We start from the raw sequence: 21793 nt of genomic DNA, 5'->3' as shown, positions 1-21793 counted from the left end.
TCTATAGGTTGCACTGTGTGCTCTCTAATCACTTCTATAGGTTGCCCTGTGTGCTCTCTAATCACCACTATGGGTTGCCCTGTGTGCCCTCTAATCATTTCTATAGGTTGCACTGTGTGCTCTCTAATCACTTCTATAGGTTGCACTGTGTGCTCTCTAATCACTTCTATAGGTTGCCCTGTGTGCTCTCTAATCACCACTATGGGTTGCCCTGTGTGCCCTCTAATCACTTCTATAGGTTGCACTGTGTGCTCTCTAATCACTTCTATAGGTTGCCCTGTGTGCTCTCTAATCACCACTATGGGTTGCCCTGTGTGCTCTCTAATCACTTCTATAGGTTGCACTGTGCGCTCTCCAATCACTTTTATGGGAGTTCTGGAAATAGCCGCGGGCGCTTGCTCAGGCCCTTTTGTAACTCCCATAGAAATGAATGGAGAGCATGCTGTGCATGCACAGTGCGCTCCTCTTTGCTTTGGGGCCCCGTTCTATAGAAAGGTGCTGGTATCCTAGCGAAATGCCACCGAAGTGCGAGATGGGCCAACCCCTTTAGAGGGGCTGCATCATTCACTCCACAGCACCTTTAACACAAGGGTGCCGCTGCCAAAGGTTGATCACTGCAGGTCCTGTTCCTGAACCGCCAGCTGGTTTTGCTAGGGGAAGTTGCTGCCAGATGCTCGCTTCTTCTGCAGTGGTCACCAGAAGGGAAGGATACCAGTTAAATGAATGGCCGCATGATACATGGATGGATCAGGCCCACCAGTGCGAGAGCCGCTGATTTCTGCACTGGGTCTTAGAGAGTGGGTGCCATCACTATAGGACATGATCTTTAACTAGAGGCTGTCATTAAATATTTGGCAAGTGTCCAGTATTGAATAGCGCATAGTCTGTAAGTGGTCTCATAGCATCCAATTAGGTATAATTGCTGCAGGATTTTGAGACAAAGGACGTTCACAATTTTTTTTTTTTGTTTTTTTTCTTCCTTTTTATGCATGAGCCCTGTTAGGAGTTTCATATTTCAGATTTGTATGTAGAGTCTTTTAGAGTCTTACCGTATCCTGCTCAGCCATGTAATTCTTCTTTCTTTTCACATTTTTATTTTGTGTCAGAACTGTAAATATAACGATTGCTGACCATTTATATCCTTACAGCATTTTATACGAGGACTGCTTGACCTCCCCTTATAGAGGAGTGTGTTTGGGATTTGCTGTTTATTGCTAACATTTACAGACCTTTTCGTTTTTTTTTCTTTTAGACTTTTAGGTTGCAGGCTCTTCTCATCGTACTGCATACTCTAATGTTTTGCATTGCTTGTGTTTATAGATATTCTAGCCTCCAATTTTAATGCTGTAATTTCTCCCCAGAGTAAAACGTTTGAAACTGTTTTGCATATAAACCACGTACAGTTGTCTTTTTGGCTTCTGAATGCTCATTTCATGTCTTGCTAACTATGTTGGTGCCATATAAACATTTGCAGAATGTGTGTATTATAATCTATAAATCATGGGTGCATCTGGTTGGACAAAAAAATGTCAATGGAATCGAATGTTATAATTCCTGAAATGCTACATCACTTTAATCCCATGCCCTTTTTTTTTATTTTGATCTTTATCTTAACTTTCTAATATTTTAAAGGGGGTTTCAGAGATTTTAATACTATCCTCTGGATAGGTCATCAGTATGTGATCGGTGGGTGTCTGACACCCGGGACCCCGGCTGATCAGCTGTTTGAGAAGGCCCTGGCTTATGTGATCTCCACGGTTTTCTCCCTGCTCACCAAGCCCAGCGCTGTGCATGGTATAGCGGCTGTGCTTGGTATCGCAGCTCAGCCCCATTCACGTGACCATTGAACGCGACATCAGTTGGCCTAGGGAAAGCTGATAGAAGGCCGCGGCGCTACTGTGAGCGCTGTTACCTTTGCTTTCTCAAACAGCTGATTGGCAGCAGTCCTGGTGGTTTGACCCCCACTGATCAGAAACTGATGACCTATCCAGACTGAGCTACGCTTAGGTCATGTGACCGATGAATGTGACATCACTGGCCTAGGAATAGTGCCGCAGCCTCTTTAAACAACTGATCAACGTGGGTGCTGAGTCTGACCCGCACGGATCCTATATTGATTTCCTATCCTGAGGGTAGGTCATCAATATTAAACACCCAGACAATCAGTTTAAATATATATTTTAGATCATACTATCCCTAAATGGATTTAAAGGCTATGGACACCTTTCGAGCAGCAATCTTCATTCTTTCATTCATTTTCATACCCCCTCTTACATGCAATTTGCAACCTTCTCCTAGTTGCCGACTTTTCTCATACATGCTGCATGTGAAGAAAGTGTGTTTAGGATGCTGCTGCCTTCACTAGCTGTCATTTATCAGCAAAGCTTCACTGCTGAACTGATTCATCTTTCTACAACCTGTGAGGGATCTCCTTTCTTCTACTAACAGTCACTTAAGCTGAGAAGTGTGTGATTCCTCTCCCCCGGCAGAGTTTGACCCGGGTGCTCTGCTTTCTCTCTATACTTGTACACAGCCAATGTGCTTTCCTTCTTGCTTTTCATGGATGCTTGACCTCCTCTCCACACTCTGCGGTTTCCAAGCTCCTCCCTGCTGCTTTCTCTAACACAGAGATGGGTGGAGCTGAGGGAGCTAGGATCAGTACTGTTTCAGATCTAGGTTCAATTCAGCAGGGCAGTCAACTTTATGAAGGCGTTACAAAGACTTCATAACAGCATAATGGTAGGACATCATGAATGAGGATAATTTAGGAAGCAAGTGAACAATAAAAATATTCAGTGCACAGGTGTCCATAGCCTATTTATATAAATATATATATGTATATATAATATATTTATATAAAAAACACAATTTGACTGCACTGTGTGAGATCTTTGATATATGGGATGTAGATAGGAATGTCCCCTTGTTGGCATCAATCAGAGTTCTTGTATAGAGGCAGGAACTGATGCACAGAGCATAATAGAAAGTTTCATTACTACAGCATAAAGCTTTATATTAAACAAATAATAAGGGTAGGTTCACGTCACGTTTTATGTCTCCGTTTGACATATACGTTAGTAAATAAATAAAAAAAGATACAAAAACATAGCACGCCGTGTTCTTTTATCCTGCAGAGTCTGGTAAAAAAAAAGTTAATAATAATTTTTTATATTACATATTTTTCAGCGCTTTACAATCAGAGGGTTCATGTACAAACAAAATCATGCAGTCAACAATTAAAACAAGGGGAATGAGGGCCCTGCTCGCAAGAGCTTACAATCTATGAAATACCTGCTTAACCCTTCAGTTAATAGCATAGTGTGACTAAAAGGCTACGTACCTATACAATTGCCAGAAACTAACCGCCGCTTGTCGTAATGTCCTAGTGGATCCTGATCCATTTGTCCCAGAAATAGACGTGGAATTTGTGCCGTTGCGTTCCGAGCCGCTCTTCTGTTTGCTTCTGTACATTCTGCCTTTAGGGCGACATTCGCCGTGTAATTGAAGTGTGCTTTGTGGAATGGTAGACCTGAAACGGATGACTGACTCTGTTCCTTCCTCACTTTAATAACATGTGATTTCATGTGCTTGGTAGTGCGGGTAGTATTGTTTTTTTTTTTTTAAATGTTTTTATATGTAAAGGTGCCCACATGCACATTGATTATTTTATTATTTTAAGAGATTTTTGAGATTTTATTGGAAAATCTTTAGATGTTTGTAATTTCATATTTGCAGTAAATATTTCTGCGCTTGGTCTAATTGCTGATGGTGATATGCGGTCATTCTGTAAATATAACATTATTATGGCTCTGGGCACTCTGGCCTCATGGCTTCCATGTGTAATGGAGCCCTGGGGCTGCGGTCTACAGCAGATCCAAATATGGACCAAAGGATCCCCTTTACTACTGATGGGATCTTTCTGGGTTCCATTAAGGTTCCAGTCATTTTCACAGCTGGAGTAGCACCGCCTGTGAAAGTGATGTGAACTCCAGCTCTAACTCCCTGTTTGGGAAGTCTGACAGATTTAAAAGGGTTGTCCAAGTTGCAATTTGCAGGGAAGCAGTTAAAATAATAACGAGAAAAATCCATAAAACTCCCTTTCTGGAGCCCCCTCCGATCCAGCGCCGGTGGTCCTTCCTCTCTGCCAGGCTGTAGCTGTGATGTAATGTCTACCACTGCAGCCAATCGCTGGCCTCAGCATGTACAAGACTTCACCGCAGCCCGAACATAATGTCATGGTTTAGAGAGGATGGAGCAGCCCTGCTGGATCGGAGGGGGCTCCAGAAAGTGACGTTTTTTTTCATTTTTTTTTTTCTTTTAACCACCTCCCCGCAGTTGGCCTCTAACAAATGGCAAACCGACAACCCTTTTACGTTTCTGAGCATCTTTGTGTCTGAGGGCATCTTTTAATGTTAACATGAAGTGGGAAAAGTGCATAATTAGATGTTATCAATAGCAGTATAAATCCCATGTTTAACTGGTCCTATGTGCTCTCATTTTCTCCATCGCCTCCAGGTAAATTCACCCCATCCCTCTATGAAACTGGTGGCTGTGACATGTCACTGGTGAACTTTGAGCCAGCGGCAAGAAGAACGTCCAATAACCTCTGGTTGGTGTTCAACTTTCTGTTTAATCACTCAATCTGCAAACTGCAATTTTAACGTTAAATTGCCTCATCTTAGACATTGGTGACCTATCACTAGTATTTCCCCCAGGGGCCGCAGGGACGTGCGCTCTCTGGAGGAAGCCCAACCTTCCAGACACAGTGTTAGCAGTAGTCACAGCATATGGACCGCTGCTAATTGGGCTTTGAAGGGGTTGTTGTCTCACTTCAGCCTATGGCATTTATCATGTAGACAAAGTTAATACCAGTCACTTACTAATGTATTGTTGTTGTCCATTGTGCCTCCCTTGTTTTTCAGTCGCATCATACACTGCTCATTTCCAGGGGTTATGACCACCACTGCAGCGCAAATACCAGGTGGTCGGGACAGGAGCTGCTGCACATGTGTGCCATTCCGTGCCCCCACTGTCCCAGCGATCATGGAGACTGGAGCTTTTTCCTACAGTGTGCAAGCACGTCCACTGTTGCTGTATTGCAGGGTGGTCATAACCATGGAAACGAGAAGTGTATAATGTGATGGAAAAATCAATCCAGCCAGCAAAGGAAGCAATATGGAGAATCTCAATACATTAGTAAGTGCCTTGTAGTAACTTTCTCTACATGATTAATGCCATTTTCGGAAGTGAGACAACCCCTTGAAGTAGATAATACAGTTCTTATTTCCTACATTAGTCTTTTCTGTAAAGATGACATGCATTCCTTAGAATGCAATCCACAGGGTGAAGTGCTGGGCGATTTCAGCTCTTTTAAGCCTGCCGGATTGTGTAGTGATCCAATGTGTCCACTCTTCATGTAGATTAATGCTGATGTGACGTATGAATGGATCTGTATTGTCCTCTCCCAGCCTGAGTGCTTGATACGGGATACGTTCACTAAGTCAAGGGCAGGAGCTCACGCTAACCGGTAACTTGATCCCTCGCTCCTCCCTGCTTTATCTCAGTAGGGTTGATTGCAGAAGGGCAAAGTTCTTCATGTCCCCTACATCTGTACGTGACCTAGAACAATTACGTAACGCGCACACGACACACGGATCATTTTAAAGCGATATTTCCACCTTGTAACGTGATGGCATATCGCTGGGATCTGACCTCTGCCGATCCTAAGACTGAAGAGACCGCAGTGCTTATATAGCGTTCATTGACTTAAGTAGAGCGGTGCTGCAGTTTCATGCACATCTGCTAGATGGCGCTGCAGGGCAAAGCAGTGAAGTGCTAAATTTGCACCGTGTCCCCTTTCTTAGGATCTGTGGTGAACCCAGAGGTCGGGCCCTAACTGATCATGAATTGGTGGCGTATTATGTCTTCACTTGGAGATGGGGAAAGCATTTGGCTGCCGGGTGCAGCAATTTACACTGTAATACAAGTGAATACCCCATTCTCGTGAACCCGAAAATTTCCTCACGGAAATCGGAGCATGCTGCAGATATTGAAATCCACAGCATGCTCGTTCTGTGCCGCAATTACAACACTATTGGCACATTAAATAATCCTATGTCTTGGGTCTATAATAAAAAATGTTACTTTCTCTTACAGTGACACAGATTCCCATGTATCAAGTTCTACCTCAGTCCGATTCTACCCACATGATCTAGTAAGATTATTTTCAGTTCTTTCTGCTTTTACTCTCCTGACTGCTCCATTGCCATGTCCTCATCTGTACAATGCCCGATCAGCTGCCTGTGCACATTACAAGCCATTTGCTTTTAGTTCTTTCCCCCTCCACCCTGTATATTACTTTCTGGGCTTCCTGTTTAATGGGTGAGACTGACAATCTGTGGAGCCAAACAGATGATTTATGATTGCAAACATTGTTAGCTGTGAGCCCGAAATGGAACAAGAAGCGCCTCCATTATATATGTGTTATGGTGCACGGCTGAATGGGAGTACAGTTCCCCCACCAAAGCTTTATATTGGGCAGTAAACTAGACTCTGTAAGGAAATATCTAACCGACCGGCTGCTTAAAGGGATTCTGTCACCAGATTTAACCCTATTAAGCTAGCTGACATGAGCGATGTGCTAATGTCAGCTAAACCTAACTATCCTATTCCTACTTTTATCTATGCCCCTGTTACGCCAGAAATCTAACTTTGTATAATATGCTAATTAGCCTCTAGAGGGGGGAGGGGGGGCGTTGTTCCTGCTCCCAGAGGCTCCGTTCTCCCACCTTTGTCGCCTCCCTCCAAGTCCTGATTGACAGGGCCAGGCAGCGCTCGCATCTGTCTGCCAGCCCTGTGCTCTGACGAAATCTCGCGCCGTTCAGTATTCAGCGCAAGCGCGGTGAGGAAGCTGGCAGCCTGCGAGCGTCTTTCCCTCACCGCGCCTGCACGGAATGCTGAACAGCGCGAGATTTCACCAGAGCACAGGGCTGGCAGACGGATGCTGGCGCGGTGGCCCTGTCAATCAGGACTTGGAGGGAGGCGACAAAGGTGGGAGAACGGAGCCTCTAGGAGCAGGAACAACGCAAAAAGTTAGATTTCTGGCATAGATAATGTGAGCTAGCTTTATAGGGTTAAATCTGGTGACAGAAACCCTTTAAAGGGAAGGTGTCATCAGACAATGACCTATCGTTTAAAACTCATTTTTATGTTTAGCATATTTGAAAAAAAATTTGAGTGATATTTTTATTTTTCCATGTCAGTATTTATATTTAAACAAAAAACATAAAATTAGTTTTTGTATTGACCACAAAGCCTAATAGGCGCCACTACTTAGTCTGCACATATGATTTCACTGCAGTTATCTGCATATGTGTAATTCTAATCCTGCCTGTAATGATATCACTGCCGTGTACAGATATGACCAGATCCACCATTTACAACAGGTGATTGTCAGCGCTTATCTATCTCTCTGCACACATCATGCCTATAGAACACTCCCATAGAAGTCAGTGAGGTCCCCTCCAGACCAGTGCGTCTATGGCCCATGGGGGCTGCCATATAGCAATTTTCTTAACGCTTTCTAGATGCTCAGGCAAGATGGGCGTCCCCATAATCATGTTCAGGAAACAGAATAAAGAAATCTGCAATCGGAAAATATACACAGATTGGAAAGATGTGCCGCTATCTGGTTTTAACTGGTAGAAAACATTTTGTTGGTGACACATTTCCTTTAAGGTTACATCAGAACGATCATGCCATGTTAGGTGCAGGTCTAGATATTCATATCCTACGTGTCTATTCTTTAACGAAAGTTGGGTTTAGTTGGAGCATAAGGTGTCTAACTCTCTGGTAGCTCTCTCTCCCTCAGATTCGATTAAACCGGCTGCTGACCATAGACACAGACTTGCTGGAGCAGCCAGATATTGACCTAAGCCCCGACTTGCAGGACCAGATGCAGCCCCAGGAGCAGGCATCCCACAAAGTGAAACACTACTACCGCTTCTGGATTCTGCCCAAGCTCTGGGTTGGCATCAACTTTGACAGGTTGACACTCTTGGCCTTGTTTGACAGGTAAAGGCAGAAGCGTTGCATGTGATGTTATCTCTTTTGACGGCCTATTTACTCTGTGCGATGTTCGCCAGAATGGTCCTCCATTGTAAACGCGTGCAACAATCGCACAATGAGCGATAATTTGCAGCATACCCCCTCATGTAAACTGGCATTGGCCCGTAATTTGTAGTGGAAACCTATGAGAGAGGGAATTTGAACAGTTGCATGGTTGATGTATGTGAAAAGAATGCACAATTATTACATATATATATATATATATATATATATATATATATATATATAATCAAATAGAAAGCAGGACTGCACTCCAAAATGTGATGAAAAAATCAAGGTTGTTTATTCACCCATGTTATGGCAAAGTTTGCGATGTTTCAGCTCTTGCGAGCCTTTCTCAAGCATGGAGACAGTGAAAGTGAGCACCCTTAAAGCATTACAAAAAGTGTTCCACCCATCAGGGTGTGGTTACAATCATCTTATATATATACAATCATCATATATATATATATATATATATATATATATATATATATATATACTGCTCAAAAAAATAAAGGGAACACTTAAACAACACAATGTAACTCCAAGTCAGTCACACTTCTGTGAAATCAAACTGTCCACTTAGGAAGCAACACTGAGTGACAATCAATTTCACATGCTGTTGTGCAAATGGGATAGACAACAGGTGGAAATTATAGGCAATTAGCAAGACACCCCCAATAAAGGAGTGGTTCTGCAGGTGGTGACCACAGATCACTTCTCAGTTCCTATGCTTCCTGGCTGATGTTTTGGTCACTTTTGAATGCTGGCGGTGCTTTCACTCTAGTGGTAGCATGAGACGGAGCCTACAACCCACACAAGTGGCTCAGGTAGTGCAGCTTATCCAGGATGGCACATCAATGCGAGCTGTGGCAAGAAGGTTTGCTGTGTCTGTCAGCGTAGTGTCCAGAGCATGGAGGTGCTACCAGGAGACAGGCCAGTACATCAGGAGACGTGGAGGAGGCCGTAGGAGGGCAACAACCCAGCAGCAGGACCGCTACCTCCGCCTTTGTGCAAGGAGGAACAGGAGGAGCACTGCCAGAGCCCTGCAAAATGACCTCAGCAGGCCACAAATGTGCATGTGTCTGCTCAAACGGTCAGAAACAGACTCCATGAGGGTGATATGAGGGCCCGACGTCCACAGGTGGGGGTTGTGCTTACAGCCCAACACCGTGCAGGACGTTTGGCATTTTCCAGAGAACACCAAGATTGGCAAAATCGCCACTGGCGCCCTGTGCTCTTCACAGATGAAAGCAAGTTCACACTGAGCACATGTGACAGACGTGACAGAGTCTTGAGACGCCGTGGAGAACGTTCTGCTGCCTGCAACATCCTCCAGCATGACCGGTTTGGCATTGGGTCAGTAATGGTGTGGGGTGGCATTTCTTTGGAGGGCCGCACAGCCCTCCATGTGCTCGCCAGAGGTAGCCTGATTGCCATTAGGTACCGAGATGAGATCCTCAGACCCCTTGTGAGATCATATGCTGGTGCGGTTGGCCCTGGGTTCCTCCTAATGCAAGACAATGCTAGACCTCATGTGGCTGGAGTGTGTCAGCAGTTCCTGCAAGACGAAGGCATTGATGCTATGGACTGGCCCGCCCGTTCCCCAGACCTGAATCCAATTGAGCACATCTGGGACATCATGTCTCGCTCTATCCACCAATGTCACGTTGCACCACAGACTGTCCAGGAGTTGGCAGATGCTTTAGTCCAGGTCTGGGAGGAGATCCCTCAGGAGACCGTCCGCCACCTCATCAGGAGCATGCACAGGCGTTGTAGGGAGGTCATACAGACACGTGGAGGCCACACACACTACTGAGCCTCATTTTGACTTGTTTTAAGGACATTACATCAAAGTTGGATCAGCCTGTAGTGTGTTTTTCCACTTTCATTTTGAGGGTGACTCCAAATCCAGACCTCCATGGGTTAAAAAATTTGATTTCCATTTTTTTATTTTTGTGTGATTTTGTTGTCAGCACATTCAACTATGTAAAGAACAAAGTATTTCAGAAGAATATTTAATTAATTCAGATCTAGGATGTGTTATTTTTGTGTTCCCTTTATTTTTTTGAGCAGTATATATATATAAATATATTTAGTACTTGAGTTTATAGTGTGGTGTGTTTTTTTTTTTTGCATAGGCGAGTTAAGGCCAAAGTAGTCAAAGGGTTTTTACTGAGATCTTAAAGGAGTTCTCCGGGCTACAGATATTGATGACCTTTTTCTCAGGATAGGTCACCAGTTTCAGACTGGTAAGGGCTTTCACACCACATCACACTTATCCGTTTTTTCAGACTGCTGCTCTGCTGGAAACTATCTAGTGTATGGAGCCAGAGGTTCCCATTCAAGTGAATGGGTGCTGAGCTGCAGTAACCATCCATCTCGATTTCCAGTGGTAGTGCCAACAGCTTAAAGTAGTTTTCCTAAGCATAGGCTATCAATATCAGATAGGTGGGGGTCCGACACCTGGCATCCCCACCAATCGGATATTAATGGCCTAAAATAGTTCATTAGCCTGGAAAATGCCTTTAAAGGGGTTGTCCGGGTTCAGAGCTGAACCCAGACATAAGCTCCCCTTCACTCATTTAGTCTGTATGAGTGGAGCATAGGAGCATTTCTTGCTCCCCCTTGCTGTGCATCACATAGCGCAGAGGCTTCCGCCTAGCGGTGAGCCAGGTGACGTCACGGTACTAATGGGCGGCCTTTAGCACTGCCCTAGCCTGTAAAACAGCCTAAGGCAGCAGTAAAGACCGCCCATTTGTGCCAGGAAGTCTCTGCCTAGCCTACCCATGTGAAGCACGGTACGTTACCGGTAGTGAAGAAATAGCCTTTGTCCTGGGCTATGCAGGGCAAGGGGCAGCATCGGAGCAAGAAATACTAAAGCTTCCCTTCACTCATTTGTACGAGTGGAGCATCTATATCCGGGTTCAGCTCTGAACGTGGACAACCCCTTTTAGTACTGTAGCATTTCTCCTATTGAAGTAACAGAAGATCATGGTATACATGGTAATGCCAGAACTGCAGCCGCTCTTTACAGTGGATCTCTGCCCTAGCTAATAAACAGCAGACTGAGCTAATATACGTCATGCACTTGGATTGTCCTGCATGGACAATCCCTTTTAATCTCCTGTATGTCCAGGTAATTATTTCTCCCCGTTGAGTACAATTTACAGCTTCTTATCTTGCCATACTGCTTTAGAAGTTATGATCTGGGCAGACATTTATGTTCCACGTTACCCTTCCAGGAATCGAGAGATCCTAGAAAATGTCCTGTCCATCATCCTTGCAATTCTCGTTGCCTTTTTGGGCTCCATTCTTCTCACAGAAGGCTTCTTCAAAGATATCTGGGTCTTCCAGTTTTGTCTTGTTATTGCCAGCTGTCAGTACTCCCTCCTTAAGGTGAGCCTTGTTTTTTTTTTCTTTTTGTTTTTTTTTTGGGATTGTTCTGCATTAAGGCCTCATGCACACGACTGTTGTGTGTTTTGCGGTCCGGAAAACACGGATGGCATCCGTGTGCGTTCTGCAATTTGCGGAACGGCACGGACAGCCATTAATATAACTGCCTATTCTTGTCCACAAAACGGACAAGAATAGGACAGGTTATCTTTTTTGCGGACCACAGAACGTAGCAACGGATGCGGACAGCACACAGAGTGCTGTCCGCATCTTTTGCGGCCCCATTGAAGTGAGTGGGTCCGCATCCGAGCCGCAAAAACTGCGGTTCGGATGCAGATCAAAACAACGGTTGTGTGCATGTAGCCTAAGGCCTCTTTCACACGGGCGTTGCGGGAAAATGTGCGGGTGCGTTGCGGGAACACCCGCAATTTTTTCGCGCAATCTGTCGATTGTATTATTTCCTCTTATAACATGGTTATAAGGGAAAATAATAGCATTCTGAATACAGAATGCATAGTAAACTAGCGCTGGAGGGGTTAAAAAAATAAATAAAAAATTAACTCACCTTAGTCCAGTTGATCGCGTAGTCCGGCATCTCCTTCTTTCTCCTTTGTTGAATAGGACCTGTGGTGAGCATTAAATACAGTTACAGGACCTTTGATGACGTCACTCCGGTCATCACATGGTACGTCACATGATCTTTTACCATGGTGCTTCACCATGGTAAAAGATCATGTGACGTACCATGTGATGACCGGAGTGACGTCACCACAGGTCCTGTTACAGTAATTAATGCTCACCACAGGTCCTATTCAACAAAGGAGAAAGAAGGAGATGCCGGACTACGCGATCAACTGGACTAAGGTGAGTTAAATTATTATTATTATTTTTTTAACCCCTCCAGCGCTAGTTTACTATGCATTCTGTATTCAGAATGCTATTATTTTCCCTTATAACCATGTTATAAGGGAAAATAATAATGATCGGGTCTCCATCCCGATCGTCTCCTAGCAACCGTACGTGAAAATCGCACCGCATCCGCACTGCAGAATGCAGAATATAGAGCATGCTGCGATTTTCACGCAACGCACAAGTGATGCGTGAAAATCACCGCTCATGTAAACAGCCCCATAGAAATGAATGGGTCGGTATTCAGTGCGGGTGCAATGCGTTCAACTCACGCATCGCATCCGCGCGGAATACCGCCCGTGTGAAAGAGGCCTAAGAATGCAAACTAAAAATGCAATTAAGAATGCAAAAGTTAACGAGTCTGGTAATAGTTATACGTACGGTAGGTCTTTGCCTGTGTGCCGCTCAGCAGGCTTTAACTAAGGGGCTGTAATTGTGGCATTGTTCAGGTCTGCCCAGTGTAACCCAAAATGCACGCTGTTCAGGCTGTAGATAACTTTTCTATCCTTTGAATAGCTCATCAATATTTAGTGATGGTCCGGCTCTCAACACCCCAACTGATCACCTATTTAAAGAGACTGCTGCACTCGGCCTCTTCATTATTTATGGTTTTCCTTGCACTCAGCACACCATATGTGTGTACCGGCCATGCTGGGTATTTGCAGATTTGTCCTGTTCTTGTGTCAAAAATGCAATACACAGCACAGCCACTGCGCCGTGTACAATGTGCTGAAAAGATTGCAGTGCTCACATGAGCGCCACTTCCTCTACAGGCAGCTGATTGTCGGGGTGCTGATAGTTGAACCCCCACTGATCTGATATTGATGGCCTGTCCTGAGAATAGGTCATCAGTATTAAATTCCTGGAAAACGCTTTTAAAAGGGTTGTCCCATTTCAACAATTTATCCTGATTATCCTATTGATAGGGGGGGATAAGTGTCTGACTGGCGAGGGTCTGACCGCTGGAGCGAGATCAGTCACAAGAATGGGGCCTGTGTTCCCCCATTTGATTGAAGCTGTGGACACTCGTGTGTTTTCATCTCTGTGGGGCTGCCAGAGATTGCCGAACACTGGTACATAGAACTAAGTGGAGTGGACGACGTGCATATGTGTCTGCTGCTCCTTTCAAACGGGGGAACACTGCCCCCTGTTTTTGTGACTGGTGAGGTTCCCAGTGGGCAGAACCTCACCAGTCACAAGCGGTATGGTTTTCACTCTACTACACTGTAGTATCTGCGATGGCTGACAGTCAAGGAGTCATATGGAGTTATAAAGGTTGCTTTTTGTCCTGTTGAAAAAACTCCTATTTTTTGTTTTTTTTATTTCAGAGTGTGCAACCGGATTCTTCTTCCCCTAGACATGTAAGTATGTGCATCTTACAGAATAGAAGTTTTAAGGCACGATTCTGCAATAAAGTTCTAATAGCTAAACATAACCCTACGAAGGATATCTATTTTGCAAGAGCTGATCGAAATAGTGCTGTGATTGATTGCTGTGGGCCCCAGTTTTCCCATTGCGTGTTTCCGACGTAGTCGCTCCTTACACGTTTCCGCGCTTAGCCATTGTGTGACAAATGAAAGGATTGTGTTTTACTTATTTCAGGGCCATAACCGTATCATAGCCTATAGTAGGCCTGTTTACTTCTGTGCCTGTTGTGGCCTTATTTGGTTACTGGACTATGGAAGCAAAAACCTGTCTGCCACCAAATACAAACTGTATGGAATGGCCTTCACCAATCCTGTGCTCCTCATCTCAGCAAGGGACTTAGTCATTGGTAAGTGTGCCTTCTGCTACTTGTTTAGGGCATTAGGTCCTGTTCACACAGCGCGGGTATTTATTTATTTATTTTTTCTCTTTACCTTGTTTTCTTTATAATCTAAAACCTGTATTGGCCGCGAGCTGTGAACACAGCCTTAGGGCTTCTGCACATGACCAATGCACGGGCAACATCCGTGCTAATTCTGCAGACTGATCCAGACCCTTTCAACTTGAATGGGTCCGTGGTCCGTTCGTCCGCACCACAAAAACCCAGAGAACTGCTTCCGTGGGGTTCCGTGCCTCCATTCCACACTGGACCTCCCGGATTTAGGACCCGTTCAAGTGAATGGGTCCGCATCCGTGATACGGGCTGAACATGGCCGGTGCCAGTGTATTGCGGACCTGCTGTTTGCCCGGCTGGCACACAGTCGTGTGCATGAGCCCCATACAGTGTACGAAATTTCAGGTATATCCACACATGCAGGTTGTTTTCAGGTTTGCAACAGCTGATCGGTGGGGATGTTGGGAGTCAGACCTCAACTGATCAGATATTGATGACCTGTCTTCAGATGAGGCCATTAACATTTAAAGGGACTTTTTGTCAGAATATTTTTTTTTCTAATCGTATATGATTGACCTATAAATGAATATTGTGGGTGGTTTTCATTTTTTGTGATGTCACTGCTTGTATCTAACTTCCTGTTCTGACTCTTTCACTTCCTCTTTGCTTGGACTTGGTACCGCAAACAGCCTCACTGTGATTGGTTAAAGCTGAGATGCTTGCAAAGAAAAAGACTGATTAATAATTTTCGATTATTTGTAGATGCTCTGTAAATGAAAGTTTAAGGGGTTGTGCCAAGTTTTCAAGTTACCCCTTATCAGCAGGATGGGGGATAACTAACTGATTGCTGGGGGTCCGACTGCTGGGATAGAGGACAACTTGGCACAAACCTTCTCAAGGGGCTGGCCACTTTCACAAATGTGCTGTGAACAGCATGAGGCCCTTAATAACTTATTGCTCTTATACGATCAATGCCAGTGTCCTCCTTGGTAAAGCCCTGCCCACTTGTTCTTACACGGTCCTAAACATGGGCGCTGATGCAGGGGGGCACGAGAGACGTTTATTAGCAGTCTCCACTGAAAAGCACTGTTTGTGAGCTAGCTTCCCATTCCGTACACATTGGAGGCTGCTTATCTACATGTCTTGTTACGTGCCCCTCCATGTGTAGGACTGGATCATTGTGCAGTCTGTGGAGAAGACTGTAGAAAGAAGGCGACAGGGCGGCCCCATTGAAATGAATTCCGGTCGTCTGAATGAGCCCTTAATCGGAGCAGTGCTGCGGTAACCCGTTCTGGCACCTCTGCAGAACTGATGGGCAGGTATCTGCTGGACCCTCCCCGTGGGCTATCCTCAGGACAGGCCATCACTTGTAAAGCAGTGACCAACCCCTTTAAATCTGATCCAATGCCTCTTGTTTGCTGAAGCTCTGCTATGTGATCCTGTCCCTCAGAATGGGGGTGTCCTAGGCGTTGGCACTTTATTCATACTTGTCGGTCTCTTCTTTCCTCCCCAGTGTTCACGCTCTGTTTCCCAGTCGTGTTTTTTATTGGTCTTCTGCCTCAGGTGAACACATTTGTTATGTACCTATGTGAACAAGTGGATATCCATGTATTTGGTGGAAATGGTAAGCACTGCCTTCTGTGACCATTACTAACCTGAGTGTTGTGTTTATCGCAGGCTTCACGGCTCTCCAGTGTTAGAGATTGGGCTGTTTCCTGTCACTTACCTTTTAATTTAGGATGTGGTTTGAAGTTACTTCAGTATATAAAAATACCAGGTTCTGCAGCACATGAATGTTATCTTGGTGCGAAGAAATGTTCTATTGTAGGAACCTTCTTAGGTTCTGGTCAGGTGATGGGCATGCAGGTACGTCCACGGCTCTGGTGACTGTATTGGCCACTAGACCTGAATACTGATGATCCCCATGAAGTGTCTGCAACAGAGATCTCGAAAAATGCAGAAAGTATATTAGAACGTGATTACCAGTGATATTACAGGGACAGTTGGGCCACAGTGTAGGTCAGGGATGGCCAACCTCAGGCTCACCAGCTGTTGCAAAACTACAACTCCCAGCATGCCCACACTGTCTACAGCTATCAGCCTACAGCAAGGCATGGTGGGAGTTGTAGTTTTACAATAGCTGGAGAGCCACAGGTTGGCCATCCATGGTGTAGGTGATAAATGTATAATTGATGGGGGAAGGGGGGGGGGGGGCTGACCACTGGACTCTCAACCGATCACAAGACTAAGGTCCCGGAGTCCTCTGCCTGAATGGTGCAGTAGTACGCTTGTGTGACCCCTGCTTCATTATTGTGGGAGCGCTGCCTTTTCTGTCTGTCCCATAGTGAATGATGCAGTGGTCGTGCAATACCCTTCACACCCATTCTTGTGTTTATTATGGGGGTCCAAGTAGTCTGGACATGCTCCAAAATTTGCCCTGTAGTTTTACCCTTTACTTTGTTGCTTAATTGCCAATGAATATACCGTCAGTACAGATGTTTTTCTATGGACATGGCTGAGATTTCAATGTATGTCTTTTTTTTTTTCCTCAACACACATCCTGCGGCAAAAAAAAGAGCAAAACTCCCTTTTGATTCTATATAGGGGCAGATGACCCTTTTTAGGCATTCTGACTGCGTATTATTATTCCTTGCAGCAAAGCAGAAACCTTGTCTTAGATTTCTTTTCATCGCTATCAGACCACTTGTGGAACAATCCCACTTATTCAGTATTTTATTTTCCAGCTACCACCAGCCTGCTTGCAGCACTTTACAGCTTTATTCGTAGCATTGTGGCAGTAGCTTTACTCTATGGACTATGTTATGGTGCTCTTAAGGTAAGTCATTGGACAGCCATTAGGTATGGCAGTGTCTTTTATGGCATAGGGATGTCTATTGATGAGTCTTATAGTCACATTACATATGGATTGTCGATTATAGAGTCCATTATATTAGACCATTCTGCGTTTTTACTTGGCCCTCGAAATAACTAGTAAGATGTGAACATGCCCTTAAAACATATTCTGCGGCTGCTGTAGTGTGTATACTTTGCTTACTTAGTGACTTAGTGAAGTTCCTTATCTATCAGCGATTGCTGTACGTGCAGCCGGTGTTAGGCAAAAATCTAAGTACAATAGCGTTGCTGAGGAAAAAATGACTATTAAAATATTTCTGGCACTACAGCCGTTGGTGGAATTGCTGCCCTCTTGTTGCCCTCCTGTTAGACCTGGTTTCTTGCCTCAGCTGTTAAGTGATCCTTTCGTACACCAAATGATAAATATTACATAGCTGATCTGCCTCAGATTTCTACACCTTGTCCGTCTCAATGTAACATTTCACTTGCGGTAACTTCCTGCATTGGCTTTTTTTGTTTTTATTTATTTGTATATTTTTTTTAATATTTATTTCTAATTTTTGTTTTCAATTTATTGTATATTTTTATGATGCCTCTCAGCCTCTATATTGTGCTCATACTCGCATATTTTTCAAGATGGCAGTCATTGCCTAGAACTGTTGGGGTCCATTCACACGTCCGTAATTTGGGTCCGCAGGTGTGGATCCATTCACTTTCAATGGGGCTGGAAGGGATGCAGATCCGCAATTCCGTTCCCGAAAAAAATAGACTATGTCCTATTTTTGTCCGCAATAGATTTTCTATTATAGTGTCGGTGATGTGCGGTCCGCAAATTGCGGATCACGCATTGCCGGTGTCCGTGTTTTGCGGATCCGCAAAACACTTACGGACATGCGAATGGACCCTTAGGCTCCATTCACACGTCCACAATTCCTTCCCGCATTGCAGACACATTAATTTCTATGGGTCCGCTATTCCGATCCCAAAAAAAATAGAACATTCTCTATTCTTGTCCGCAATTGTTGGTGTCCATATTTTGCGGATGCATGGATCCGCAAAACACACACGGACGTGTGAATGGACCCTTAGGCTGTTTTTATATGCAGTTAGGATGGCTAAAATCCTTAGTACAGAGAGGTCTTGAAATCTCACTGTTGCCTTCTGTTCTTCTTCAGGATCCCTGGGATGCCCCGCATGTTCCTGTGTTGTTCTCCATTTTTTGTGGTGTGCTAGTGGCGGTTTCTTACCATCTCAGCAGACAGAGCAGCGACCCCTCTGTCCTCATGTGAGTCAATGATCATTTCCAGCGCATACTAATCAGAAGACAAATGACTTCCCGGTCTGTGACTGTACTATGAGAGAAGCTTATGAGGCTGTTGGAGGCATTATTTACCTGTGACTGGATACGTTCGCACACGCAAAACCTCCCTTTGCCTGTTCTGTAATCTGATTTGTATTTTGTAAGTACAGATCCTCAGGGAATCCCCCTTTATGGTATCTTGCACACAGTGGGACAGATTTATTAGTACTGTCTAAGATACAAATCCCAGTCTTCATATTACAGATTCACGATTCAGGCACACAGAGCCATATAAATTTCGCATATTGTAAATCCCACTGAGATGTATGCCAGATTTCTGTTCTTGTGCCAAGATTTTGTCTAAGTTCCAGTTCTGTGGGAGACAGCGGGGATGTCAGAATGGCGATTACTAACCCTACATGTCGTAGTTTTATTCCGGCCGCCTCTCGGCATGTTTGCCGCGCTGTGGCCGGACCTCCGGTTCGCCCCCATTTATAGCAAATGGGGCCGGAGCGGAATTCCGGCGGCTTGCGTGCACTAGCGGCAGCACGGTCCGGCACGCTGTTGCTAATGTGAAAGTAGTCTAAGACAGTGTAAACCTAGACTAGACAGTCTGCACCAGAATTGTCAGTGGCAGTAACTGTCTAGTCTAAGTTTACACCACCTATAAGCTGGCTTACTTTTACTCCAAAAATGCAACAAGATATTAGCACACAGAGGCACATTTAAGCCAAGGTAAGGGTACTTTCACACTTGCGTTGTTGGATTCAGGAAGGAAACCCATAAAAACATGGTGAGAACATACAAACTCCAAGAAGATGTTGTCTTTGGGAGGATTTGAACCTAGGACCCCAGCGCTGCAAGGTACCAGTGCTAACCACTGAGCCACTGTGCATCCATGTGCCCCATAGAAATGAATGGGTTACCGTGTGATCTGCAAATAGAATGGATCAGACACGGACCCAAGATGCGTTCGTATGCTAATTTGAAAGGCATGTGTCACCTATATTTTTTTTCTGCCAGTTAAAACACATTGGGGGTAATTTATCAAACTGGTGTAAAGTAGAACTGGCTTAGTTGCCCCTAGCAACCAATCAGATTCCACCTTTTCATTTTCCAAAGGAGCTGTCCATAATGAAAAGTGGAATCTGATTGGTTGCCATGGGCAACTAAGCCGGTTTTACTTTACACCAGTTTGTTAAATGACTCCCATTTTATATATATACACATTTAAATATAAATATTAAAAAATATATATATATATATATATATATATATATATATATAAATTTGTTTTTTTTTTTTCAATCAAATCGTTTTTATTATTCAAATAAAAATCAGCTTATTACAAGACAATTTGTGTCCACATTTTCCTTTTCCTCCCCTCAATATAAATTGTTTTTAATTTTTACTTTCTAATTCAGTTTTATTTATTTATTTTTTATTGAAATTCTTAAACATGATTATGGGGCGGCCATCTTGTCTGAACTTTTCTTAACAGCATTTAAAAAAAAAATGCTTTACAGTAGTCCTCATGGGCCATATAGACAGTGGTCCGGAGCTCACCCCATTGACTTCTATGGGAGAGTTTTCTAGACCTGCTCTGCGACTTGTGCAGAGGTCAGGAAGGAGTAGATAAGCTTTGACAATCACCTGTTGTGAGTGGTGGAATCTATATTATCTATGTATAGGTGCTATTTGTCGTAGTAATCCTTCCTATGATGAAAAGTGATCTGTATAGCCCAAGAACTAGTACCTATTATTGGGTTTAATGGTCAGTGTGAAAACTCACCAAACATTGACACAAGTGGATTACTGTCCTCCCTCTTGTGCTGCAATTAATAAGCCACTGATGAAGGAATACATTATTCTAATTTCATATTACCTTGCCTTGTTTCAGCTCATTGGTGCAATCAAAACTCTTTCCAAACAATGAGGATAAAAATCCAGAGGACCCTCTGTCAGAAGTAAAAGACCCTCTTCCTGAGAAGCTAAGAAATTCTGTTGTAAGTGGATTTAAATTTAAAGAACTTATTTTTCACAGTTCTGTTCTTCATGATTAAAAAAGTGACCCCCTGGGCATTGGTACAGAGTGCCTGCCGAATGATTTCGGCAGGCATTTGGTTCCGATCACCGCAGGCGGCACTGCGGTGATCGAAAATTCTCAGGACGTACCGGTAACGCCCTGTGTTCTTAAGTACCAGGACATCAGGGCGTACCGGTACGCCCTATGTCCTGAAGAGGTTAAAGTCAACCTTCATCCAAGGTTTTTTTGCCAAGGAAATTCACTGGACAATTTGTCGTAAGTCATTAGATTAACCCGTATGAGAATTGTCCTAATGTCAGTAGATGTAAGTAAATTATCGAATAGCTGACCAGAAGACAAAGACTCATCCTACATACCTGGTGAGGCCTTGTGGTGAAACCCACTCAACCTGTACTAGACCATTGTTCTAGAGCAGGCATCCTCAAACTGCGGCCCTCCAGCTGTTGCAAAACTACAACGCCCAGCATGGCCGAACAGCCTACAGGTATCAGTCTACAGCAGGGCATTGTGGGAGTTGTAGTTTTACAACAGCTGGAGGGCCGTAGTTTGAGGATGCCTGTTCTAGAGGCTTGTCGAGTGCATCCACCCTACCTCCTGTTTTTATGCATTTGTTATATCTCTCTAAAAATTTCTCAAAATGTAAAAAGTAGCATTTCAGTGTAATTTAGGTTGTCACCGCTACAGTGCCCGTGTACTATAGTTTACAACACAATTGCAGTCCAAAGCTCCATTTAGAACGGAGCTTGTGGTATGCCTAAATGAGTATTCCCACCTTGTTTATGTATGTAATATCTACAGGATATGCCATAAATATCTGGCAGGCGTGGGTCACTCTCCTGGGACTCATACCTGTGTGGGAAATGTCCACGGACTCAGGTGGCCAAGGTAAAGTGGGATTTAGGAGACCGTAAGGGTACATGCACACGTTCAGGATTCATGTGCGGAGAATCCGCACTGAAATCCGCAGGTGTTCGCAGGCAAATCTGTGCGGTCAATCCGCATTAATTGGTGCGGATTTGCATACGGATTTTCCGCATGCGGATTTCACTAAGTGAATGAAGAAAATCCGGTCAGGAAAAAAAAAATTAATTGACATGTCGCGGATTTTAAAATCCGCACCGCAGGTCAAAATCCGCGCGGAAAAAATCCGCATCCTGTGCATTGAGAATTTCAAATTCTCATAGAATACAATGGACATGACCTACGGTGCGGATTTTCCGCACGCAAATCCGCGCGGAAAATCCGCACGCAATCCTGATCGTGTGCAGGGGGCCTAATATGTAGAGGATATGGTCGGCACTGCTGTAGGTGTGGGATTTAATTTGCTGCTGCACTGATCGAATGTGAGTAGTGGTGGTGC

General features: G+C 44.3%; 1 protein-coding gene across 8 annotated transcripts in view; it reads left to right on the top strand.

Moving 5' to 3' along the window:
- Positions 1-21793, top strand: part of PCNX1 (pecanex 1) — a 118558-nt gene that overhangs the window by 54319 nt on the left and 42446 nt on the right. For 6 of the 8 annotated variants that reach the window (XR_005774836.1, XM_040411985.1, XM_040411987.1 and 3 more), the window contains 10 exons: positions 4516-4609; positions 6157-6214; positions 7856-8073; positions 11355-11508; positions 13743-13775; positions 14017-14188; positions 15747-15857; positions 16978-17069; positions 18262-18371; positions 20287-20392. Coding sequence is in view for 7 of the 8 variants with exons in the window: in XM_040411985.1 (XP_040267919.1) it covers positions 4516-4609; positions 6157-6214; positions 7856-8073; positions 11355-11508; positions 13743-13775; positions 14017-14188; positions 15747-15857; positions 16978-17069; positions 18262-18371; positions 20287-20392 (1148 nt within the window). In the remaining variant the exon portion in view is untranslated. The remainder of the gene's footprint in view (positions 1-4515; positions 4610-6156; positions 6215-7855; positions 8074-11354; positions 11509-13742; positions 13776-14016; positions 14189-15746; positions 15858-16977; positions 17070-18261; positions 18372-20286; positions 20393-21793) is intronic. The other 2 variants (XM_040411988.1, XM_040411983.1) reach the window with 1 other exon arrangement.

The sequence above is a fragment of the Bufo bufo genome, chromosome 11 (genome assembly GCF_905171765.1).
Source record: "Bufo bufo chromosome 11, aBufBuf1.1, whole genome shotgun sequence".
Taxonomy (NCBI): domain Eukaryota; kingdom Metazoa; phylum Chordata; class Amphibia; order Anura; family Bufonidae; genus Bufo; species Bufo bufo.
The sequence above is the reverse complement of the archived record's forward strand: the minus strand, read 5'-3'. Positions and strand labels throughout refer to the sequence as shown.